We start from the raw sequence: 24,068 nt of genomic DNA on the forward strand, positions 1-24,068 counted from the left end.
GGGTACAGCATGCCAGTGTGAAAGGGGATCTAGAATGCTTGACCCTGGTACAGCATGCCTGTGTGAAAGGGGCTCTAGAATGCTTGACCCTGGTACAGCATGCCAGTGTGAAAGGGGCTCTAGAATGCTTGACCCTGGTACAGCATGCCAGTGTGAAAGGGGCTCTAGAATGCTTGACCCTGGTACAGCTTGCCTGTGTGAAAGGGGCTCTAGGATGCTTGACCCTGGTACAGCATGCCTGTGTGAAAGGGGCTCTAGAATGCTTGACCCTGGTACAGCATGCCTGTGTGAAAGGGGCTCTAGAATGCTTGAACCTGGTACAGCATGCCAGTGTGAAAGGGGCTCTAGAAGACTTTCTACATGCCAGCGATGGGAGATGTTTAACCGATGAAGTGCAAACGAAAATGCCTGTGTTTCCCATCGCTGTTAATAATGACTAGCTGATGGGTAGGGTTAGGAGTGTAAATAGTAATGACTTGTACAATATGTTCGCCATGCCTGTGTAACAGTCACTCAACACAAACGTGTCCTGTTGTCCAGTGAATTACACCCTGTACACGGCCGGTGTTCGTTATATCATTTACACAGCGGCAGTGGTGTAATGTAAATGCACTCGATGGTCAAGCTGCAATGTTACAGACTCGCGGATTGATATCTACCGAGCCTCCTCCACGAATAGAGCCCCTCGCTCTGCCTTCTGCTCTGCCAGTGCCCTTGTTCTACTCCACAGCTCCACGTTTTCCTTCATTAAAGCCACCATGACTGTCAGCTCTTTGTTCTCACCGGACAGCCTCTCGTTTTGTCTTTTCAGTACTGCATAGCCCCGCGAGATCTCCATAGTCCATACAGCAGTAAACGTGTTGCGTACGATTTACAACTCTTCTTTAACTACGACAATGACCCATAGTGTAGCCACGGCGGTACGGAAAGTTAGTAAAAAAAGAAAGAAAAAACAGTTTGATATTATTTTTTTCTACTAACATCATTAACGACAGGACCAAATGCAGATCAACCCCTCATTATGACGTCATGTTACTCAAAAACGTTTGCGACCAATTTTCAGCCAATGCGGGGAAAACAGAAATGTTTTTGTTTTGTTTTGTTTTACGGGTACATTATGATATATCGTTTAACATGATATACTACCTAAATTTAAAATGTTCCTGTTTCATTTACAAAAAAAAAATAAAGCTTTTAAAATTCTAATTTTGCAGATCTACGGTGAATAACGGCTTTTCCAAAACATGAACCCTACATCGTCACGCTAAGGAAGAGTTTCACTGTTCCTCACTTGTGTGTCGTCATCGGCTGATGTAGTTACTTCATCTCACGTGACAACAACGACGGCGAACTTCTGCTCCTGTTTCACCTTAACTGTTTGCCAAGCCAGTGTTTTATAGGTAGGTGTGGAGATTATGAACGGCAGTGTCACATGGCTGTGACCGACGGCCCTCCAGTCACAAGACGAAAACACGCGAGCTTGTCTCTGAAGAGGAAGACAAGTGGGATACGGACTCTGGATTTATGACTCATAGGACCGAACCAGACATGAGGTGGTGGGCTGACAGAAATGATTTGGCAGGCAAGTGTGCATATAGCATCCTTTTATAATACGAGTTGTAGGATACCGAGATAAAAAGCGATTCATTGCAGTGTTGTTAGACATTATAAACTACACATACCTGTGTGCGTAATACTCCTAATTACTCTTTTAGATTGAATATAACTCGCAACAGCGACCGAGAGGGCATTGTTTATGTTTCCCATGGGTTCTCTGTCAGCAAAATCCACCCTGTGTGGAGAATATACTGTGTGTGTGTATGTTTTTTATGTATTTATATTTATATATATATATATATATACACACACATATATATAGATACACACACATATATATAGATACACACACATATATATAGATACACACACACACACACACACATATATATATACATATACACACACATATATATATATGTATATACAAACAATATCTCTGAATAAGTTGATTGCACCCTCTATCTGCTGAGGTAGAAATTTGTATTATAGTTTAGCATTATTAGTTAGAAGTAGATTAACCATGGTGTTGTTTTTAGTATGTCAATTATACCATGTGGATAATTATGTAAAGTACCAAATAACTTCATTTTACAGTTAAATTATTTAATTGATCATGTATGTATAAGTGATTACAGTTGAAAGTCTCAATTGTTAAGAACTAATGGAAATTGCACAATGTAGACACGTCTGTAAATTACGAAATGACTTGATTATAATTGAATTCTCATTGAATTAGTGTGCGTATATAAGTGACTGCAGCTGTAACTGTGATGATTGTGAGCCTGATGATGACCTGCTGTGTCACAACGCGTAGCTCTATACCTTTTTGTTTGTTTGCTCGGTTTAGGAAAACATGTTTTAACTAATGAAATGAAGGAAATCTTTTTTTAAAAGACTACAGTAAATCTTGTCCTGATTTTGAGTGGCGACCAATTGGTCTCTTGGACTTTAATCTATAAATTTAAGGTTGGTGGATCGATTTGAGAAGTGAGCGTAAGAACACAAGAACATAAGAAAGTTTACAAACGAGAGGAGGCCATTCAGCCCATCTTGCTCGTTTGGTTGTTAGTAGCTTATTGATCCCAGAATCTCATCAAGCAGCTTCTTGAAGGATCCTAGGGTGTCAGCTCAACAACATTACTGGGGAGTTGGTTCCAGACCCTCACAATTCTCTGTGTAAAAAAGTGCCTCCTATTTTCTGTTCTGAATGCCCCTTTATCTAAACTCAATTTATGACCCCTGGTCCTTGTTTCTTTTTTCAGGTCAAAGAAGACATTGTCTTTACCTTTTAGGATTTTAAATGTTTGAATCAGATCGCCGCGTAGTCTTCTTTGTTCAAGACTGAATAGATTCAATTCTTTTAGCCTGTCTGCATACGACATGCCTTTTAAACCAGGGATAATTCTGGTTGCTCTTCTTTGCACACTTTCTAGAGCAGTAATATCCTTTTTGTAACGAGGTGACCAGAACTGAACACAATATTCTGGGTCTTACTAATGCATTGTAAAGTTTTAACATTACTTCCCTTGATTTAAATTCAACACTTCTCACAATATATCCGAGCATCTTGTTGGCCTTTTTTTTATAGCTTCCCCACATTGTCTAGATGAAGACATTTCTGAGTCAACATAAACTCCTAGGTCTTTTTCATAGTTCCCTTCTTCAATTTCAGTATCTCCCATATGATATTTATAATGCACATTTTTATTGCCCGCATGCAATACTTTACACTTTTCTCTATTAAATGTCATTTGCCATGTGTCTGCCCAGTTCTGAATGCTGTCTAGATCATTTTCAATGACCTTTGCTGCTGCAACAGTGTTTGCCACTCCTCCTATTTTTGTGTCGTCTGCAAATTTAACGAGTTTGCTTACTATACCAGAATCTAAATCATTAATGTAGATTAGGAATAGCAGAGGACCTAACACTGATGATCCCTGTGGTACACCACTGGTTACCTCACTCCATTTTGAGGTTTCTCCTCTAATCAGTACTTTCTGTTTTCTACATGTTAACCACTCCCTACCATGTGCATGCATTTCCTTGAATCCCTACTGCGTTCAGTTTGAGAATTAATCTTTTATGCGGGACTTTGTCAAAAGCTTTCTGGAAATCTAAATAAACCATGTCGTATGCTTTGCAATTATCCATTTTTAATGTTGCATCCTCACAAAAGTCAAGTAGGTTAGTTAGACACGATCTCCCTTTCCTAAAAACCATGCTGACTGTCTCGCAGGATATTGTTATCATATAGGTAATTTTCCATAAGTTTACATATAATAGAAGTCAAGCTTATTGGTCTGTAGTTACCTTGTTCGGTTTTGTCTCCCTTTTTGTGGATCGGTATTACGTTTGCTGTTCTCCAGTCTGTCAGTACAGCCCCTGTGTCAAGAGACTGTTGCATGATCTTGGTTAGCGGTTTGTAAATAACTTCTTTCATTTCTTTGAGTACTATTGGGAGGATCTCATCCGGCCCAGGGGATTTGTTTATTTTAAGAGCTCCTAGTCCCTTTAACACTTCTGCCTCTGTTATGCTAAAGTTATTTAAAACTGGATAGGAACAGGTCGACATGTGGGGCATGTTGTCTGTGTCCTCCTTTGTAAAAACCTGTCAAAAGTAATCGTTTAATATATTTGCTATTTTTTTTTCTTCATCTATGATTTTGCCATTTGTGTCTCTTAGACATTTAACCTCCTCTTTGAATGTTCTCTTGCTGTTATAATATTGGAAAAACATTTTGGAATTGGTTTTAGCCCCCTTAGCAATATTGATTTTATCTCTTTCTTGGCCTTTCTAACTTCCTTTTTGACTTGTGTTTGCAGTTCCAAGTACTCTTTCTGTGTACTTTGTTTTTGGTCCCTTTTAAACGCTCTGTAAAGTGCCTTTTTTCGCTGAATATTTTTTTTAATTGATTCATTAAACCATTTTGGCCATTTTGTTTTAGATTTAGATTTGTCTACTTTTTGGATGTAATTGTTTTGCGCCTCTAGTACTACATTTTTAAAAAACAGCCATCCTTTTTCTGTGGATGTTTTCTCTATTTACTCCAATCCAGTTCTGTTAGTCTCTGTTTCAAACCTTCATAGTTTGCTTTTCTAAAATTGTAAACCTTAGCTTTAGTCATTACTTTTGTAATGTAACCGCAATCATCCTTATTATTACCATCACCATACACATCACTAGTTTACTATCATCATTCACCATTATCATTATAATTTATCATCATTACTACACTATTTAACTTATCATTTACTATTTTCATTTAAACTTATAATTTATCATTCCTATAATTATCATTACTAACATCACTACAATAATCATTTCACATTATCAATAACTATCATTCATACCATAAATCATTTACCAATAATCAACTAACATTTACCAATAATTAATGTACAACAACTATTCTCACCCCTGGGCTTCTATGAGGGGGCGCCCATTCAACCCCGCTTGCCCCCTAAATCCAGTGTCCCTTCACGGGGCTCCTCTCCGGAGGATTGCCCCGCCTCCTTCTGAGACGATCTCCCACGAACGACAGGTCCCCCTTCGCTGATGCTCGGCAGGCAGTTCCTCCCGCTGGCTTCCAGGCAGGCAGTCTCTCCGGCTCCTCCCTCGCCAGCTTCCAGGACTGGAACTCCTCCTTCTGCAGCTCTCGGGGACGGACCTCCCTCGGCCTCTCTGACGTTCGGGATCTCGCGGCTCTATCCATCTGTTACAGCAGCCCCTGAGGGTCACCTGCAGTCTACCCTTGTCCCCCCAAAAAAATTTCAGAGGTTTGCTCCTCCATGTCTCTCCATAGCGATCTAGCCTTGCTTCAGCAGGATGCAGCGGAATCCACTTCCGACACCATATTTGACAGGGTCTTACGTCACATGCGTGGATAGCCGCTGTTTATAAAGTACGGAGAGACAACTGGGGGTGGAGCTGAAACGCCGGCACAGGCGCGCAGGATTTATTAATACAAAACAGAAACGAAAGTGAAGGTGGTCATATGACGTTACCAGCCATGGTAACGCACAGAGGACACATACACCAATCTGTACAAAATAAAACACAGTACAAAAACTACAAATAAAAGGCGCCCCAGAGGGTGAGCGCTAGCCTTAAAACAAGGCGTCCCGCTCCAGGAACCGGCTACACTACGTAACCCTCGCTATACATCACATGGGATCACTATCCCCTAAACTAACCTACTGATGAGCCGGTATTCATACGACGACTCCTGCTGCTTCATACGGCCTTGGCTGGGCATTGCCTTCACAAGCACCGCTTGCAGTCTCAGGGTTGTGTAGCGGTCGTTCCTGCAGAGCGGACCTTCTCCTCCCGAGTATACGCAGCTCCCCTCTGGCATGGCGTTGCAGTCGCCCTGAGCCATCTCCCGCGGATGTTTTTAAACTAACGGACACTTGGTCAAGACCTGCCCACCTGCTGATTGATGTCCAGCACAGCCAATCACTTGCTGCCCTTCCCCTCAACCAAGCCTAGCAGGCAGCAAGTCTCAATCGAGCGCCCGTCTGTAAAACAATAATTCAATCAAACAAATCAACTCCAAAACAATACACAATAAACTCATTTCCCCATACAAATTATACCAACACTAAATACACACGTGCAGGGCAATCGGGCTGTGTGGTCCAGTGGTTAAAGAAAAGGGCTTGTAACCAGGAGGTCCCCGGTTCAAATCCCACCTCAGCCACTGACTCATTGTGTGACCCTGAGCAAGTCACTTAACCTCCTTGTGCTCCGTCTTTCGGGTGAGACGTAGTTGTAAGTGACTCTGCAGCTGATGCATAGTTCACACACCCTAGTCTCTGTAAGTCGCCTTGGATAAAGGCGTCTGCTAAATAAACTAACTAATAATCGCCCTGCTACAATGCCACATCGCTAAAGAAGTGCCAATGCTGCCATGTCTCACCTATCAGATTGATTATGGGACAGACATGTTACGTGTACACATTTCAGTGCTTCTCTGTATTCTTGAGGCTCAGCTGGTTCCTATTCATTGAATCAAACAGCTTGTGAGACTGTGGACTAACTGCAGCTCTCCATGAAGATGACAGTCAGTAGTACTGATCTTCAACACCTAAAAAAAAAAAAATTAAAATCATTTATTCTGTTATTTTTCTACCTCAGGTTTTTTTTTTTTTGTTCCTGGAGGATTTCATTAAACAAAACCTCAAAATTCACTAATGTTTAATATTACAGGTACATTGCAAGACAATTACATTTCCTAATACATATTAAATAAAAATGCTAGATTAACCCTCTGCGGTCCGATGTCAGACCAGGTCTGACATTACAATTTTCCCTTTCCGGTCCGATGTCATCATCAAAAAGACGTCAAGCACAGGTCTCTCGTCGTTTATTCTCTGGAAAAAGCAGAGAAAACCATTCAATGGCCGAGTGAGACTGATAGGAGCCGAGAAAAGCTGGAAAAATAAATAAATAAAAAAATAAGGGGCGGATCTGAGCAATACCCTTAGCCTCGGCACCACAGAGATAACACGGCTATAAACAAACAAGATAGCTGCTTCTACATCCAGCGCTCAAAGAATATCACAGACACCTGCAGAGCTTTTTGAGATGTTATAGTAATAAAATAATGACTTGGATCGCATTATTGAGGAGTTTTGTGATAAAACGAGTGATCAGGAGATGATTTATCAGTATGCACGACTATGAAGAGGTATGTGAAAAATACAGCGAACAAGGGATGGGGCGGGGCTGGAGATGCAGTACTGAGTGTCCTGTTGATATGCAGTGCCTTTTAAACCTGTTTTACTGTGAAAAAAAATACTTTTAAACAGCGCGTCTAAAATAAATTGGACCTGACGCACCCGAGACATGCTGAATAAATGGACCGTAAAGGGTTAACAAGCATGTTATAGCATAGCACCAGAATCTCAATGTGATGCTTTGTTATTTTTGTTTAGGCTATTCTATTATTTATTTATTATTATTTATTTCTTAGCTGACGCCCTTATCCAGGGCGACTTACAGTTGTTACAAGATATCACATTATACAGATATCACATTATTTTTACATACAATTACCCATTTATACAGTTGGGTTTTTACTGGAGCAATCTAGGTAAAGTACCTTGCTCAAGGGTACAGCAGCAGTGTCCCCCACTGGGGATTGAACCCACAACCCTCCGGTCAAGAGTCCAGAGCCCTAACCACTACTCCACACTGCTGCCCGTTCTATTCTAAACTTTTTTTTTTTTTTTTTTTTACTGAAATAATGGTCTGCACTTTAAATTGGGACAGGCTGCCGGACACAGTTGTTGAAGCAGAGACTATCAGATCCTTCAATAGACTGGATGCTGACATGAACAATACTATATAACCCACTCTGTGACCATAATAAGACCTTTAGCTAGCTGCCTGGAGGAAGGGCGGTCCGCTTTGCCACAGATTCCCAGAGGTTTCATTTCCCCTAACTTAGTTCGGGTTTATTTGTTTTTCCTCTCCAGAGTGTTAACGGACCACACTCGCATTAAGCGAGCGAGCATAGGTGGACCGAATGGCCTTTTCTCGTTCTAGAATTTCTTATGTTCTTGTGTTCTAAATTGTGTTCTAAAAGTGGTTCATATTTTCTATGCATAACAAACCTTTTCATAAAGGCCAGTGCACACAAGTTCTAATAGAAAAGCATCTACAGTGCCTTGCGAAAGTATTCGGACCCCTTGAACTTTGCAACCTTTTGCCACATTTCAGGCTTCAAACATAAAGATATGAAACTGTAATTTTTTGTGAAGAATCAACAACAAGTGGGACACAATCATGAAGTGGAACGAAATTTATTGGATATTTCAAACTTTTTTAACAAATAAAAAACTGAAAAATTGGGCGTGCAAAATTATTCAGCCCCCTTAAGTTAATACTTTGTAGCGCCACCTTTTGCTGCGATTACAGCTGTAAGACGCTTGGGGTATGTCTTTATCAGTTTTGCACATCGAGAGACTGAAATTTTTGCCCATTCCTCCTTGCAGAACAGCTCGAGCTCAGTGAGGTTGGATGGAGAGCATTTGTGAACAGCAGTTTTCAGGTCTTTCCACAGATTCTCGATTGGATTCAGGTCTGGACTTTGACTTGGCCATTCTAACACCTGGATATGTTTATTTGTGAACCATTCCATTGTAGATTTTGCTTTATGTTTTGGATCATTGTCTTGTTGGAAGACAAATCTCCGTCCCAGTCTCAGGTCTTTTGCAGACTCCATCAGGTTTTCTTCCAGAATGGTCCTGTATTTGGCTCCATCCATCTTCCCATCAATTTTAACCATCTTCCCTGTCCCTGCTGAAGAAAAGCAGGCCCAAACCATGATGCTGCCACCACCATGTTTGACAGTGGGGATGGTGTGTTCAGGGTGATGAGCTGTGTTGCTTTTACGCCAAACATAACGTTTTGCATTGTTGCCAAAAAGTTCGATTTTGGTTTCATCTGACCAGAGCACCTTCTTCCACATGTTTGGTGTGTCTCCCAGGTGGCTTGTGGCAAACTGTAAACGACACTTTTTATGGATATCTTTAAGAAATGGCTTTCTTCTTGCCACTCTTCCATAAAGGCCAGATTTGTGCAGTATACGACTGATTGTTGTCCTATGGACAGAGTCTCCCACCTCAGCTGTAGATCTCTGCAGTTCATCCAGAGTGATCATGGGCCTCTTGGTTGCATCTCTGATCAGTCTTCTCCTTGTATGAGCTGAAAGTTTAGAGGGACGGCCAGGTCTTGGTAGATTTGCAGTGGTCTGATACTCCTTCCATTTCAATATTATCGCTTGCACAGTGCTCCTTGGGATGTTTAAAGCTTGGGAAATCTTTTTGTATCCAAATCCGGCTTTAAACTTCTCCACAACAGTATCTCGGACCTGCCTGGTGTGTTCCTTGTTCTTCATGATGCTCTCTGCGCTTTAAACGGACCTCTGAGACTATCACAGTGCAGGTGCATTTATACGGAGACTTGATTACACACAGGTGGATTCTATTTATCATCATTAGTCATTTAGGTCAACATTGGATCATTCAGAGATCCTCACTGAACTTCTGGAGAGAGTTTGCTGCACTGAAAGTAAAGGGGCTGAATAATTTTGCACGCCCAATTTTTCAGTTATTTGTTAAAAAAGTTTGAAATATCCAATAAATTTCGTTCCACTTCATGATTGTGTCCCACTTGTTGTTGATTCTTCACAAAAAATTACAGTTTCATATCTTTATGTTTGAAGCCTGAAATGTGGCAAAAGGACGCAAAGTTCAAGGGGGCCGAATACTTTCGCAAGGCACTGTACTTAAGCATCCATCATTATAGTTATATAATATATATATATATATATATATATATATATATATATATATATATATATATGAAAAAAAAAAAACTTTCCTATGACAATATTTAGCACACTGCAGTCTTGGATGTCTGTCTCATTACTGCCTCCATGTTCTGCTGATAAACACAGGGCAGGTGAATCTGACTTGGTGCTGATTCATTTTCATGCAAAGCTCCCTCTTCCTGCAATGTTTCACGAGGAAAGATCGAAGCTGCTTTATTTTTTCCAGCAGGATATCGGCCTCAGCACAGACCGCAACAAAATCTTCAACAAACTCCCGTCTGGCATCTGTAGATTTCATACTGTCTCAATTGTTGTCTGTAGAGAATGTGAACCTCGCTGATTCTCGTCATATTTGGCACGATTCTTCAGGTGATATGAGGTTATTATTTCACGTATCTTTGAGTCCAGTCGATTGTATGTTGACAGCATTTGCAGAACATCAGCCACCTGATTCATAGAATTCATTAGGAAACTGACTCGCTCTTAACTGGTGCCATTCTGTCGTTTCTAAGCTTTTTGAATAAAAATATACAGCTATGCGTTCTCATTGTGTGTGTGTGTGTGTGTGTGCCTTACTCTGAAGCCTTCCCTCACTGTACAGAATCTGTACACACAGGTTTGGTTCAAATGTGCAGTTTCAAGCTTCATGCGCTACTGCCAAAGGGGTTTTTCATTTTTTCGTACAGTGCTGACTGTTGCGATTCTGTCCTTGTTCTCGCTAACGCGGATTTCATAGAGCCCTCACAGTACAAGCCAATACCTAAAAGTATAATCCACAGTTTATGCTCAGGTTGTGGTTGGATTGTTTTCGTAAAAATAACGCTGTAGTTATTTTATTAATTCTTATTTCAATCAAAGTATACTATATATATATATATATATATATATATATATATATATATATATATATATATAATATATATTATTATATTGTAGAAAGAGCGGAGTCGCCTTTAAGAAATGGCGACGCCATTTGAAAAACTATACAACCCAGGAACCTTAGCTTTAATAAGGAAAGTGGGGTTTCTGGGTATAAAGGGAAGTGGAGCGGTACAACAGGGGGTGATCGTGGGGAACACCGCCGGTGTGTACTGCTGAACAGGGCTCAGAGAATTGAAAGTGCATTACGAGTTATTGGAAGGTAAAGTGAACGTTTGGTTTCGTTTTGAGTAAAGCTGTATTTTGTTTTACTGTGGGCGTTTATCCTCTTTGTGAGGTAGTCTTTTGTTTTGTTAAAGTTTAATTTATTTTTATGAAATACCGGACAAGAGACGCTGTCTACCGGTGACGAATTTAAAACAATTCCGCAGTTTCCGTGACGGTTGGGGACCGTCACAACTGCCGTTTGTATATGGGTGTATGTTTGTCTCGGGACTCAGAGGGAAGCGCGCATGAAGACGCAGCACAATTAGCGAACTGTAATAATAAGAATGGAGGCAACGGTCTGGAGTTTTGGGACGTGGCTTTTATTGGACAGACAGGAACTGCAGTTTCCACAAGTGGTGTAAACAAACAAGGATATTGTGTTTGAACTCTGGGACACCCCCGTGTTTCTGTGAAGCACTGGGACATTGGTTGCAGGGGTTCACCCCCACAACCAGGATACAATTCCATTTGCATTCTTGTGGATTACTACCAGTCTTGCAGCGATACTCCAGCTGTGGGTGTCCACGTTGTTCTTACCTATCACCTGTGTTCAAGGATACTCCAACAGGGGGAGGAGAATCTCTCTGTTCTTGTCTGTGTTTCAGCCAGTTCCAGCAGAGGGAGTCTGCGTTACCCTGACCTGTGTTACAGAGGCATTCCAGCAGAGGGTGTCTTTGCGTTCCTACCTGCGTTACGACAAGGCTCCAGCAGAGGGAGTCTGCGTTGTCCTGACCTGTTACAGAGACATTCCGGCAGAGGGCGTTCCTTCTTCTTACCTGTGTTGCAGCCAGACTCCAGCAGAGGGAGGCTGCGTGATTCTTGCCTGTGTGGCCGAGAGACTCCAGCAGAGGGCACCGGGTCCATACTTGCCTGTGTAGCAGGAATACTCCACAGGGAAAGGACTTGCAAAGGCCTCGGCCTGCTGGACTCGGTACTTCTGAATCAGTTAGTGAGGGACGAAGAAGTGAGCTAGTTAGTGACCCGTACAGGGCTTTACTCAACCCAGAGAAAGTGATAATTTGTGTAAATATTGTAAATAAAGAATTACTTACCTGAACATTCCTTGTGTCTGTGCCAGTCGGTGGAAGCAAAAGGAGAGTCACACACGGGAGTACTCTCCTGGTTTGTTACAATATATATATATATATATATATATATATATATATATATATATATATATATATATATATATATATATATAAAATATATATATATATATAAAAATATGAAGAAAAGTAATTGATACACTGAAAACTCATCTGTAAGTCACAGTATAACATTCAAACTTAAAACAGCAGTATCACTTTACCTGCCTATTTGTAGTGTGCTGTCTGAAGAAAGTGGAAGCCAAACATTGTAGCTAATTATTATCAGTTGCTTTTCTTTTTCATTAGACAGACACATGATCAGCTGGAACATTCCATAGTACAGTTCAGTCATTCTTTTGAAAGTAACTTTTTAAAAGAATTGGTGAAAAGTTACACTTTTACTGCTGTCTGTGTTTCCCCCAAATGTTTATTACAGTTTATGTTTTAATAAACAAATAAAATCACAAATCTTAACAGGGACTGTTTCAGTCTGGTTTCAGTCGGGCAGCAGTGTGGAGTAGTGGTTAGGGCTCTGGACTCCTGACCGGAGGGTCGTGGGTTCAATCCCCGGTGGGGGACACTGCTGCTGTGCCCTTGAGGAAGGTACTTTACCTCCAGTAAAAACCCAACTGTATAAATGGGTAATTGTATGTAAAAATAATGTGATATCTTGTAACAATTGTAAGTCGCCCTGGATAAGGGCATCTGCTAAGAAATAAATAATAATAATTAGAAACAGAGCCTGTCCAGTGCTGTAGTCTAACTTTATGATTTAGGACTACACTACTGTCCTGTATGCAATCTCAGTGTCTCTCTCAGTACTTTATGATTTAGGACTACACCACTGTCCTGTATGCAATCTCAGTGTGTCTCTCTCTCTCTCAGTACTTTATGATTTAGGACTACACCACTGTCCTGTATGCAGTCTCAGTGTCTCTCTCAGTACTTTATGATTTAGGACTACACCACTGTCCTGTATGCAATCTCAGTGTCTCTCTCAGTACTTTATGATTTAGGACTACACCACTGTCCTGTATGCAATCTCAGTGTCTCTCTCTCTCTCAGTACTTTATGATTTAGGACTACACCACTGTCCTGTATGCAATCTCTCTTCTCTCTCTCTCTCTCTCTCTCTCTCTCTCTCTCTCTCTCTCTCTCTCTCTCTCTCTCTCTCTCTCTCTCTCTCTCTCTCTCTCTCTCTCTCTCAGTACTTTATGATTTAGGACTACACCACTGTCCTGTATGCATGTAGCAGCAGTGTGGAGTAGTGGTTAGGGCTCTGGACTCTTGACTGGAAGGTCGTGGGTTTAATCCCAGGTGGGGGACACTGCTGCTGTACCCTTAAGCAAGGTACTTTACCTAGATTGCTCCAGTAAAAACCCAACTGTATAAATGGGTAACTGTATGTAAAAATAATGTGATATCTTGTAACAATTGTAAGTCGCCCTGGATAAGGGCGTCTGCTAAGAAATAAATAATAATAATAATAATGTGGCAAAGTGCCCCGTCCCTGTGCGTATTCTCCCTCACGAATACAAATACAGTAAGAAATGGTAACTTTGTTTTATGTGTATCAACATCACCGGTAGATCACCTCTGTTTTATTATTTTTCAGATATGTCCATTCACAGCTTTGAAGTGTACAGCCGTGGTGAGCCTCTGCCTGTCCCAGGATTCATAGGAAGGGATGGGGATGTGCAGAGATTCCCAGCCAGGTCTCAGCAGCAAACAAGATACGAGGAAACGCAGGAAGAGCGTGATGTAGAGGAGGAGGAGGAGGAGGAGGTGGTCTGCTACGTACAGTATGATGAGATGGAACAGGTGCCTGGCCCAGCAGCTCAATCAGACACTTTCCAGTCCCACTCCTCTGACAGCTGTAGCATCCACACTTGCAGGTCAAGGGCCCCCATGTCCAGCAGTTACCAGTCTGTAGAAGAAGACCTGAAGGCCATGCTGCAGGTCCCTCCCCAGGCTTTCCTAACAGAAGATAATGATACAGCATTGCAGAATACTACTCGCCCTGAAGTCCAGCACATTCTGGAGCACTACAGCACAACGCACAAAGAGAGAAATTACAGTAGGACTTGCCTCGATTGCTCGTCCAACTTCAAGTCTAACGCAACAGTGAAGCTGGAAAAGTTTTTTAACAGAAAGCTCAAGGCAGCAAGCCACTCCCCAGACCCAGCCAACAGCTACGACAATGAGACAGGTTTGTATGAGAATGTGGACAAAGCCTTTGAAGACAAGTCTGCACCTTATTGTCCTCCTGCTCATTCCTCTTGTTCTCTCAAACAGAAAGCCAGTCGTTGCTTTCCGGTAGCCCCCAACAACCTGGCTCGCTCCCCCTCCCTGGAAAGGATCCGCATGATGATGGACAGGACTCAGCATGTGCAGCATCTGCAGGCGCAGTTTGAGAAGCAGATACAGACCAGCAAGCGCCAGCAGGAACGGGAGCAGAGGCACATTGTGTCCAGGGAGAAAGGGAAGCAAATGGCCCTCAATTCGAGAGTAAAGGACAAGAGCAAAGCAAAGGGTAAGAGGTCAGGGGAGAGGAGATACTGTCGAGAGCAGGACGTCCCGAGGGAATGGACAGCAGAGGTTCAAGGAAGAAGGAAGGTCTGGAAGAGTGAGCAGCTGGAGTTACCTGTCGATGCCCAGCATGAAAGGAGCAATGCCAGGACTGGACCCCAGGAGAAGCACATGGAGGTCTGTAAGGCCTGTAACCTGGCAGAGCATTTGGGCAGCTTTTCCAGAAAGTGGTGTATCGATGATCGACACCAGCGGAAGGCAGAGAAAGGCAAGAGGAGCATGAAGAGGTCTAAAGAGAAGGACCTTCAGGTGCAGAGGTGGATGGAGAAGTGTGCCAGCGAGGATTCAAGAAGGAACAGGTCATCCAATAAGTACACAAGTTGTCACAAGGGCCTGAAGCAGGCATGTGCATGTGAAACCTGCCACACCCTAGACAAGAAGAGGGGGCGATCACGAGAGGCACCGAGGAAGAGTTATCAGAACCTAAGGGAAAGCCAGGAGGAGTATGGATACCAACACTACAATTGCCCAAAGGCAAGCAGGAGTTGGATCAGTGTGATTCCTCAGGCTGAGAGAGACTCCCAATATCGAGAGGTAAGGCTTTACTTCAATGCTAAATTCCAACAGAGCAAATAGCTGTATTTGAAATGTCCCCCGTATCCTTATCCATGACAGTTTTGATGCATATAAGAACATAAGAAAGTTTACAAACGAGAGGAGGCCATTCGGCCCATCTTGCTCGTTTGGTTGTTAGTAGCTTATTGATCCCAGAATCTCATCAAGCAGCTTCTTGAAGGATCCCAGGGTGTCAGCTTCAACATTATTACTGGGGAGTTGGTTCCAGACTCCCACAATTCTCTGTGTAAAAAGTGCCTCCTATTTTCTGTTTTGAATGCCCCTTTATCTAATCTCCATGTGTGACCCCTTGTCCTTGTTTTTTTTCAGGTTGAAGAAGTCCCCTGGGTTGATATTGTCAATACTTTTTAGAATTTTGAAAGCTTGAATCAGATCGCCGCGTAGTCTTCTTTGTTCAACACTGAATAGATTCAATTCTTTTAGCCTGTCTACATATGACATGCCTTTTAAACCAGGAATAATTCTGGTAGCTCTTCTTTGCACTCTTTCTAGAGCAGCAATATCCTTTTTGTAGTGAGGTGACCAGAGCTGGACACAATATTCTAGATGAGGTCTTACTAATGCATTGTAAAGTTTTAACATAACTTCCCTTGATTTAAATTCAACACTTTTCACTATATATCTGAGCATCATATTGGCCTTTTTTTTATAGCTGTCCCACATTGTCTAGATGAAGACATTTCTGAGTCAACATAAACTCCTAGGTCTTTTTCATAGATTCCTTCTTCAGAAAGTTTACAAACGAGAGGAGGCCATTCAGCCCATATTCAATTTCAGTCTCTCCCATATGGTATTTATAATGCACATTTTTATTGCCTGTGTGCAGTACCTTACACTTTTCTCTATTAAATGTAATTTACCATGTGTCTGCCCAGTTCTGAATGCTGACTAGATCATTTTGGATGACCTTTGCTGCTTCAACAGTGTTTGCCACTCCTCCTATTTTTGTGTCGTCTGCAAATTGAACAAGTTTGCTTACTATACCAGAATCTAAATCATTAATGTAGATTAGGAATAGCAGAGGACCTAATACTGATCCCTGTGGTACACCACTGGTTACCTCGCTTCATTTTGAGGTTTCTCCTCTAATCAGTACTTTCTGTTTTCTACCTGTTAACCACTCCCTAATCCATGTGCATGCATTTCCTTGAATCCCTACTGCGTTCAGTTTGAGAATTAATCTTTTATGCGGGACTTTGTCAAAAGCTTTCTGGAAATCTAAAGAAACGATGTCGTATGCTTTGCAATCATCCATTGTCGATGTTGCATCCTCAAAAAAATCAAGCAGGTTAGTTAGACACGATCTCCCTTTCCTAAAACCATCCTGTTTTTGCGTCGTCCGCAAATTTAACAAGTTTGCTTACTATACCAGAATCTAAATCATTAATGTAGATTAGGAATAGCAGAGGACCTAATACTGATCCCTGTGGTATACCACTGGTTACCTTTTGATGTTTTTCCTCTAATCATTTACTTTGTTTTCTACATGTTAACCACTCCTTAATCCATGTGCATGCATTTCCTTGAATCCCTACTGCATTCAGTTTGAGAATCTTTTATGCGGACTTTGTCAAAAGCTTTCTGGAAATCTAAATAAACCATGTCGTATGCTTTGCAATTATCCATTGTTGATGTTGCATCCTCAAAAAAAAATCAAGCAGGTTAGTTAGACACGATCTCCCTTTCTTAAAACCATGCTGACTGTCTCCTAGGATATTGTTACCATATAGGTAATTTTCCATTTTGGATCTTATTATAGTTTCCATACGTTTAGATATAATAGAAGTCAGGCTTATTGGTCTGTAGTTACCTGGTTCAGTTTTGTCTCCCTTTTTGTGGATCGGTATTACGTTTGCAATTCTCCAGTCTGTCAGTACAGCCCCTGTGTCAAGAGACTGTTGCATGATCTTGGTTAGCGGTTTGTAAATAACTTCTTTCATTTCTTTGAGTACTATTGGGAGGATCTCATCCGGCCCAGGGGATTTGTTTATTTTAAGAGCTCCTAGTCCCTTTAACACTTCTGCCTCTGTTATGCTAATGTTATTTAAAACTGGATAGGGACAGGTCGACATGTGGGGCATGTTGTCCGTATCCTCCTTTTGTAAAAACTTGTGAAAGTAATCATTTAATATATTTGCTATTTTTTTTGTCCTCTATGATTTTGCCATTTGTATCTCTTAGACATTTAACCTCCTCTTTGAATGTGCTCTTTCTGTTATGATATTGGAAACTTTTTGTAATTGGCTTTAGCCCCTTAACAATACTCATTTCTATCTCTCTCTTGGCCTTTCTAACATCCTTTTTGACTTGCGTTTGCAGTGCCAAGTACTCTTCCTGTGTACTTTTTTCTTGGTCCTTTTTAAACGCTCTCTAAAGTGCCTTTTTTCTCTGAATATTTTTTTTCATTGATCTAAACCCTTTGCGGTCTATTTATTTAGCGGCTGTCAGGCGCGTCAGGTCCAATTTATTTTCACACGCACTGTTTATTTCACACACGCTGTTTAAAAGTAATTTTATTCACAGTAAAACAGGTTTAAAAAGCACTGCATATCAACAGGACACTCAGTACTGCATCTCCAGCACCGCCCCACCCCTTGTTCCCTGTATTTATCACATACCTCTTCCTAGTCATGCATACTGATAAATCATCTCCTGATCACTCGTTTTATCACCAAATAATGCATTCCAAGTCATTATTTTATTACTGTAACATCTCAAAAAGCTCTGCAAGTGTCTGTAACATTCTTTGAGCGCTGGATGCTGAAGCAGCTATCTTGTTTTTGTTTATGTGCGTGGTGAGCGGTCTGTGTATTGCTCAGATCCGCCTTTTATATGGCTTCTATTGGTCTCACTTGGCCACTGAAAGGTTTTCTCATCTTTTTCTGGAGAAAAAACGAGTAGAGACCTGTGCTTGACGTCTTTTTGATGATGTTGCAAAGAGTAAAACCATTTTGGCCATTTTGTTTTAGATTTAGATTGGTCTACTTTTGGGATGTAATTGTTTGCGCCTCTAGTATTACAAAAAAAATAGCCATCCTTTTTCTGTGGATGTTTTCTCTATTTTACTCCAATCTACTTCTGTTAGTCTCTGTTTCAGTCCTTCATAGTTTGCCTTTTTAAAATTGTAAACCTTAGCTTTAGGTCGTAACTTTTGGGGTTTTAAAAAGCACTTCAAATGAGACCATGTTGTGATCCGAGTTTGGCAATGGTTCTCTGACCTCTGTTTTAGTTATTCTGTCTTCGTTATTTGAAAAGACTAAATCAAGACATGCCTCCCCTCTAGTCAGTGCCTTGACAAATTGCGTTAGGAAGCAGTCATTTGTCATTTCCACCATTTCAATTTCGGTTGTTGTCCCGTTTTATATGGGGGGAAGTTGAAATCTCCCATTAATATAACTTCTCCTTTGATGCATGCATTTCTAATGTCCTTGTATAACAGATTATTTTGCTCGGTGTCTGAATTTGGCAGTCTATAGCATGCCCCTATTATTATGCCCTTTTAAATTTTGTCCATTATTCTGACCCATATTGATTCTGCGTTGTTTTTTTCCAGATTTAACACCTGGGCTTCAAGACTATTTTTTATGTATATTGCTACCCCTTCACCTCTTCTATCCGGCCTGTCTTTTTCCTATACAGTGTATACCCACGAGTATTATATTCGTCTCCATCAATCTCAGATAACCAAGTTTCTGTAACACCTATTACATCGTAGTTACTTGTTAGTGCAGTAGCTTCACGTTCAAACATTTTGTTTTTGAGACTTCTAGCATTTAGATAAATACATTTAATGGCTATCTTACCTGAGTTGTTGCCCTTGTTTTGATGTAGTCTCTCGTCTGCTTCTGAACCTCCTCGAGGATCCTTTCTCAGAGTACATTGGTTCCCTTTTTATTTAAGTGCAGTCCATCCCGCCTATATAGTATTTGTTGTAGAATGTGGTCCAATGTTCAAAGAAGGTGAAGCCTTCCTGTGTGCACCAAGTTTTCAGCTATGTGTTTAGATTATTTATGTCCAGCTGTCCATATGGTCCTTTACAAGGTGGCGGCAGTATCCCAGAAAATACCGCAATTTGGTCATCTTTTAATTTCCTTCCTAGGTCTCTGAATTTGTTTTGCAGGGATTTTGGTCGGTCTCTTCTAACGTTGTTTGTACCGATGTGGACAACTACGGCCGGGTCATCTCCTGTTCGTTGTAGGAGCCTGTCTATGTTCTCAGAGATGTGTGTGATAAAGGCCCCTGGAAGGCAGCACACTGTTGTATTAAGGGGGTCCAGACTGCAAACTGAACTTGCTGTGTTTCTCAATATGGAGTCCCCGACAATCATGACCTCCCTTTTTTTTTTTGCCTGCTGGCCGTCACGGTTTACGGGGATCTGGATGTTGTTCCTTTCATTCTCTTGATGTTTGTTTTGATCATCTAAATTAGTTTGACATTTTGATTTCTGGTGGTTGTGTTTGACAAAGTTTCTTTTTTTCCCTGTCCCTGCCTACATGAATCCAGCTGTTTCGACCCTCTTCGGTCTCCCGGTGGCTTTCTGTCTGTGATATCAGATTTTCCATTGAAATAAAAGGGGCACCACAGTCTGATTTCACAGTCAGAATTACTGCTGCTAATCCATTCTACAGAAATATTCATTGGAAAAGCATTTGCAATATCGTTGCTGATTGCTACCTAACAAAGGATACCTGCACAGTGCAATTGTGCTTTGAAAGCAGGGAGGTTCAGGCTTCCACACACTGGACAAATACTGACCATATTTATACTTTATACTAAAAACGTGGCCTTTAATGTTTAGTTACAGGAATCCATGACAGATTTTCTTTTCACATTTTTCTATAAATAAGATATCAATAAAAATATACTGTAGCTAAACCCATCTTACCTAAGTCAATATATAGATCACTTTACTTCCATCTTTAAAATATTTTGTATTTTGTAATATCAAAATTTTGTGAAGTGTTTTTTAAAGTAATATACAGTGGGGCTGTGCAGATTCTTGGGTTCTTTGTAATCTCTACAGATGTCCTACTGACAAGCACCACCCACTTAGTAAGGGTGGCTCAATACTTCTAGAGAAACTGGAGTCATACATACACCTTACCTTTTTTCTGTTCTTTTTTTATTGTCGGGAATGCAGAACATGCCCAAGGATGCTAGCTGCAGTGAACTTGATCTACAGGATATTCCAGAAGGTGTGTGCTTTTGCAGTAACTGCAAAAAGGGCCAGCAAGGCTCCCATTCCCTGCACCAACACCAGCACCAGCCCAGGCATTACCGATACCACCCACACACCACTACTCCAATGAGCAGGGGGCGGTCCGGGGTCCAGCTGAGTGTGCCGCAGCCTGTGACCTCTTTGCAGTGGCTCACCCAGAAGATAAGTGCGACGGACCAGGTGAAGGAGATCACAGGTGTGTTTGAGAGGAGGGCAGTGAGGGATGCAGAGCCGATAGAAAGAGAGCGGCTCACCGACCTCTTCAAGATGATCGAACTAAACAGGGGTAGATGGGATGAGGATAGGAGATCCAATCAGACCCAGCAGAGGGTTAGAGAGGAGCAGCAAAGGTACAAGGAGAAGCCCAAAGCCCATCAGCATGTGTGCCATAGAGACAGAAGAAATGACAACATAGCCAGGCTTCAGGAAGGAACCTGCTACAGCCATACTCCTAATCAAAGGCACAGAGGAAACTGCATCTCCCTGACCAAAACAAATCTCTTTATATATTAGAGCATGACATTTGTGTGGATTTTATACTTCAGAAATGTGTCCATTTTGTACCAGAATTTTGGTACAAACAGAATATAACCCTTCTATATAGTCTGAGTGTATAATGGCTTTTTTTTTTCAGTAACACCAGTAGATTTCTTTCACATGATCTATCTGCTTAGGGAAGTTTAACAACTTGCAATAATAAGTATATGCATTTCCTTCTGTGTTCATTATCACTGCAGGTCTGCGGTACGAAAAAGTAGTTTTTATTAAAACAGCTCAAAACACGGTTCACAGGTCATTTAAAAAAAGAAAAAAAAAACAGTCCTTCTGTGAAAAATAATCATTAACGTTTTCCATTGTAAATTTGCATAGCAGTTTGGCAGTTTAGTGTGCTTTCACACGGTGTGAATGTCACTGTGCTTTACAGTGCTTCAGTGCGATTTGTCTGGGTGTTACCGTAGGGCAGGGGTGGGACAAATCAGAACAAGCTCTAACATATAAACATACAGCAGTTTTTGTTATGGCTGATCGGGACAGCCTTCTGTGCAATCAGTAGCACAAATGAAAATATCCAGACAGTTTCTGCATGAGACTAAAAAAAAGAATGCTTGTGCGATCGTACATTTTAATTTACATTTTGAAACTAAATAAAAGAAAACAAATAAGCATTTCTGGACAAAAAATAAGACCATGAAATGGTTCTGTACTTTTAAACAAGCCAGGTAGGTGGCTTTTACGGTGCCTGAGTAATATGTGCGTAACCTTCGGTGTGCTGGCGCCCTGAAATGAATGGGGCTGAGTTTTAAGAATCAAAGCGAAAGTCACTGCTTGTCAAAACGTTTACTTACTGTAGTGTACTGAGTTTCTATAATCCTTAAAAATAGCAGCTGAGAATCATATACGAGAGAATAAAGTCTTGCGGTATTTAAAATATCCAGCACTATTTTTTATTTTTTTTTTTTTAACTACTCAGAATGCGGCTCATAGTGCTTTCGTCACTGACACCCACTTCCTTATAGATTGTAGCGTTTGCATTTCAGGCATTCTAAATTGGGTGAAAATACACTAGTTTGGTGTCTTATAATATCTCTGCGGGATTTTCCCGCACTGAAAGTTGCAGATATGTGGGAGCAACTTGGAAAATGCACGATTCCCACAATCCTGTGCTGAAATTCAAGCCATGAAGTGGGAAGCAAACTTTCCCCAAAATGATACCAAACATAGCTGAAATGAACATATTCAAAGTATGAGGCTCCATGCAAATCCTGACTTTTTTACAGGCGTTTAAATTTTGTTGACAAAATGTTTTCATTTTTCCACTTTTCAAAAGTATCATCCGTCACATACTGTAGCAGACCAATTCCCAAAGTAAAGAGCAGACGGGTACTAGTTAAGCGCCAATCCCCTTTTGTTCTTGAAAATGGCAACATTACAATAACAGGCAAGTTTTAAAAATAATTGCCTAACACTGCTGTTGAGCTCTACTTGAAACAATGTATACATTTTATTATGTATACATTGTTTCAAGTATGAGCTCAACAGGGGCAGCAGTATGGAGTAGTGGTTAGAGTTCTGGACTCTTGACCAGAGGGTTGTGGGTTCAATTCCCGGTGGGGGATACTGCTGCTGTACCCTTGAGCAAGGTACTTTACCTAGATTGCTCCAGTAAAAAAACAACTGTATAAATGGGTAATTGTATGTACAAATAATGTGTAAAAAATAATGTAATTGTATGTAAAAGAAATGTGTTGTATTGCACAGGCAAAACAAACAAAAAAAACGGCCTTAGACAAATAACATTTACAAAAAAATACTCCAAAGCGGTGAATGTTTTTATTTACTGTTCAAATGACAACAATGTTTTAATCAGCCTATCAGTGCATCTGTACTGGCTTTCCTGTGACCTGTACTGTACAGTAGGGGGTGGGACAAAGTCAGTGCTGCATTGCTTTGATTTAGGTTGCTAAAATCTAGTTTTCAGCATTGGAGGTAAAATACAAGAAATGGACGACAAAACAAAATATATTTCGGCTGATGATTGTGTCAAGATATTTCCTAAAGAAACTGTACATGTCGATGGAGGTAATTGTTTTGTACATCTTGTAATGTGTCTGGAGAAAACACTATGGATTGCTATTTAGCTTCAGAATTGCACATTAAAACGAAAGGCTACTAGAGGCTGCTAAACAGAACGTCAAATAAACAGCTTTCAGTTTTGGGACTGTTTCTAATTGATTTCCACATCTGTATAACTTGGCAAAGCTTTGCCTTACACTTCCAACTAATTCAGTGGATGCAGAACGTGCAGTCTCAATGTATGGGCAAGTCCACCCAGACAGAGAATTGCTTGCCTTTAACAAATGACAGCACTACAGTTTTAGCAAGGAAGCAAGTACCACTATTTTTAGGCTTTTATAGTGCTCGGAAATATTGTCTGCTTAGGTTTATTTAATGTTTAAACAGGTCCACGAAATGTCAGCAAAATCCTAATTTTATTCCGCAAAAAATACGTAAATTTACCGTGATTTACGTAGACCCGTAATCACAAATATGCAACACTGCAGCAGGTCATGTATCTATTTGTTCTGCACATTTAAAACACATTTCTTTCCACTATTAGTCCACTTCATTTCTATTAAAATACCCACATACTCCACTTCTATCAATATAAGGCATCATACATTTACACAGATAGAGTCTGTTCTATAAAGTTAGATATTCTACTTTGTTAGATATTACTAAAATTGAAGTTCTACATTTCATTCAACTACCTATTTCACGGACCCGCATGCCTGTCTGTCTCTCCATCACAATCCACACTGTGAAGACAGTAGCTGTATCGATTTTACACCAAACGTTGCTCTTATTTTACACTAGAAGTTTCAGTAGTGTACATTTCACTCTAACCTTGCTCTAGTTATGGGACTCTCTGTGCTTGCGCTGGTTGGGTTTCCTGTGGTCTATTTACAATGTATTCTTTCTTTCGTTGTTCTTGTTTGCTGGTATTGTTCAGAGACAGGTGCGCCTGCCAGCAGTGTTGCTGCCCCACTCTGA

General features: G+C 40.9%; 1 protein-coding gene across 2 annotated transcripts; it reads left to right on the top strand.

Moving 5' to 3' along the window:
* The first annotated feature begins 1,054 nt into the window (after positions 1-1,054).
* Positions 1,055-21,119, top strand: LOC131708044 (uncharacterized). Of its 2 annotated transcripts, none has more exons than XM_059009942.1 (3): positions 1,055-1,582; positions 13,749-15,256; positions 20,439-21,119. In XM_059009942.1, exons 1-3 carry the CDS (start codon positions 1,525-1,527, stop codon positions 21,027-21,029), a joined length of 2,157 nt encoding a protein of 718 aa, XP_058865925.1. In that variant the 5' UTR covers positions 1,055-1,524; the 3' UTR covers positions 21,030-21,119. The 2 variants fall into 2 exon arrangements, with proteins under 2 accessions (XP_058865925.1, XP_058865931.1); XM_059009948.1 differs by lacking the exon at positions 1,055-1,582 and having other exon boundaries at positions 14,291-14,342; positions 14,429-15,256.
* The last annotated feature ends 2,949 nt before the right edge of the window (positions 21,120-24,068 follow it).

The sequence above is a fragment of the Acipenser ruthenus genome, chromosome 3 (assembly GCF_902713425.1).
Source record: "Acipenser ruthenus chromosome 3, fAciRut3.2 maternal haplotype, whole genome shotgun sequence".
Classification (NCBI taxonomy): domain Eukaryota; kingdom Metazoa; phylum Chordata; class Actinopteri; order Acipenseriformes; family Acipenseridae; genus Acipenser; species Acipenser ruthenus.

Coding starts and splice junctions, on each gene's coding strand:
- LOC131708044 (XM_059009942.1), top strand. CDS start 1,525: ATGACTCATAGGACCGAACCAGACATGAGGTGGTGGGCTGACAGAAAT. Junction 1,583..13,748: donor TGACAGAAATGATTTGGCAG/GCAAGTGTGCAT, acceptor ATTATTTTTCAG/ATATGTCCATTCACAGCTTT. Junction 15,257..20,438: donor GAGACTCCCAATATCGAGAG/GTAAGGCTTTAC, acceptor TCGGGAATGCAG/AACATGCCCAAGGATGCTAG.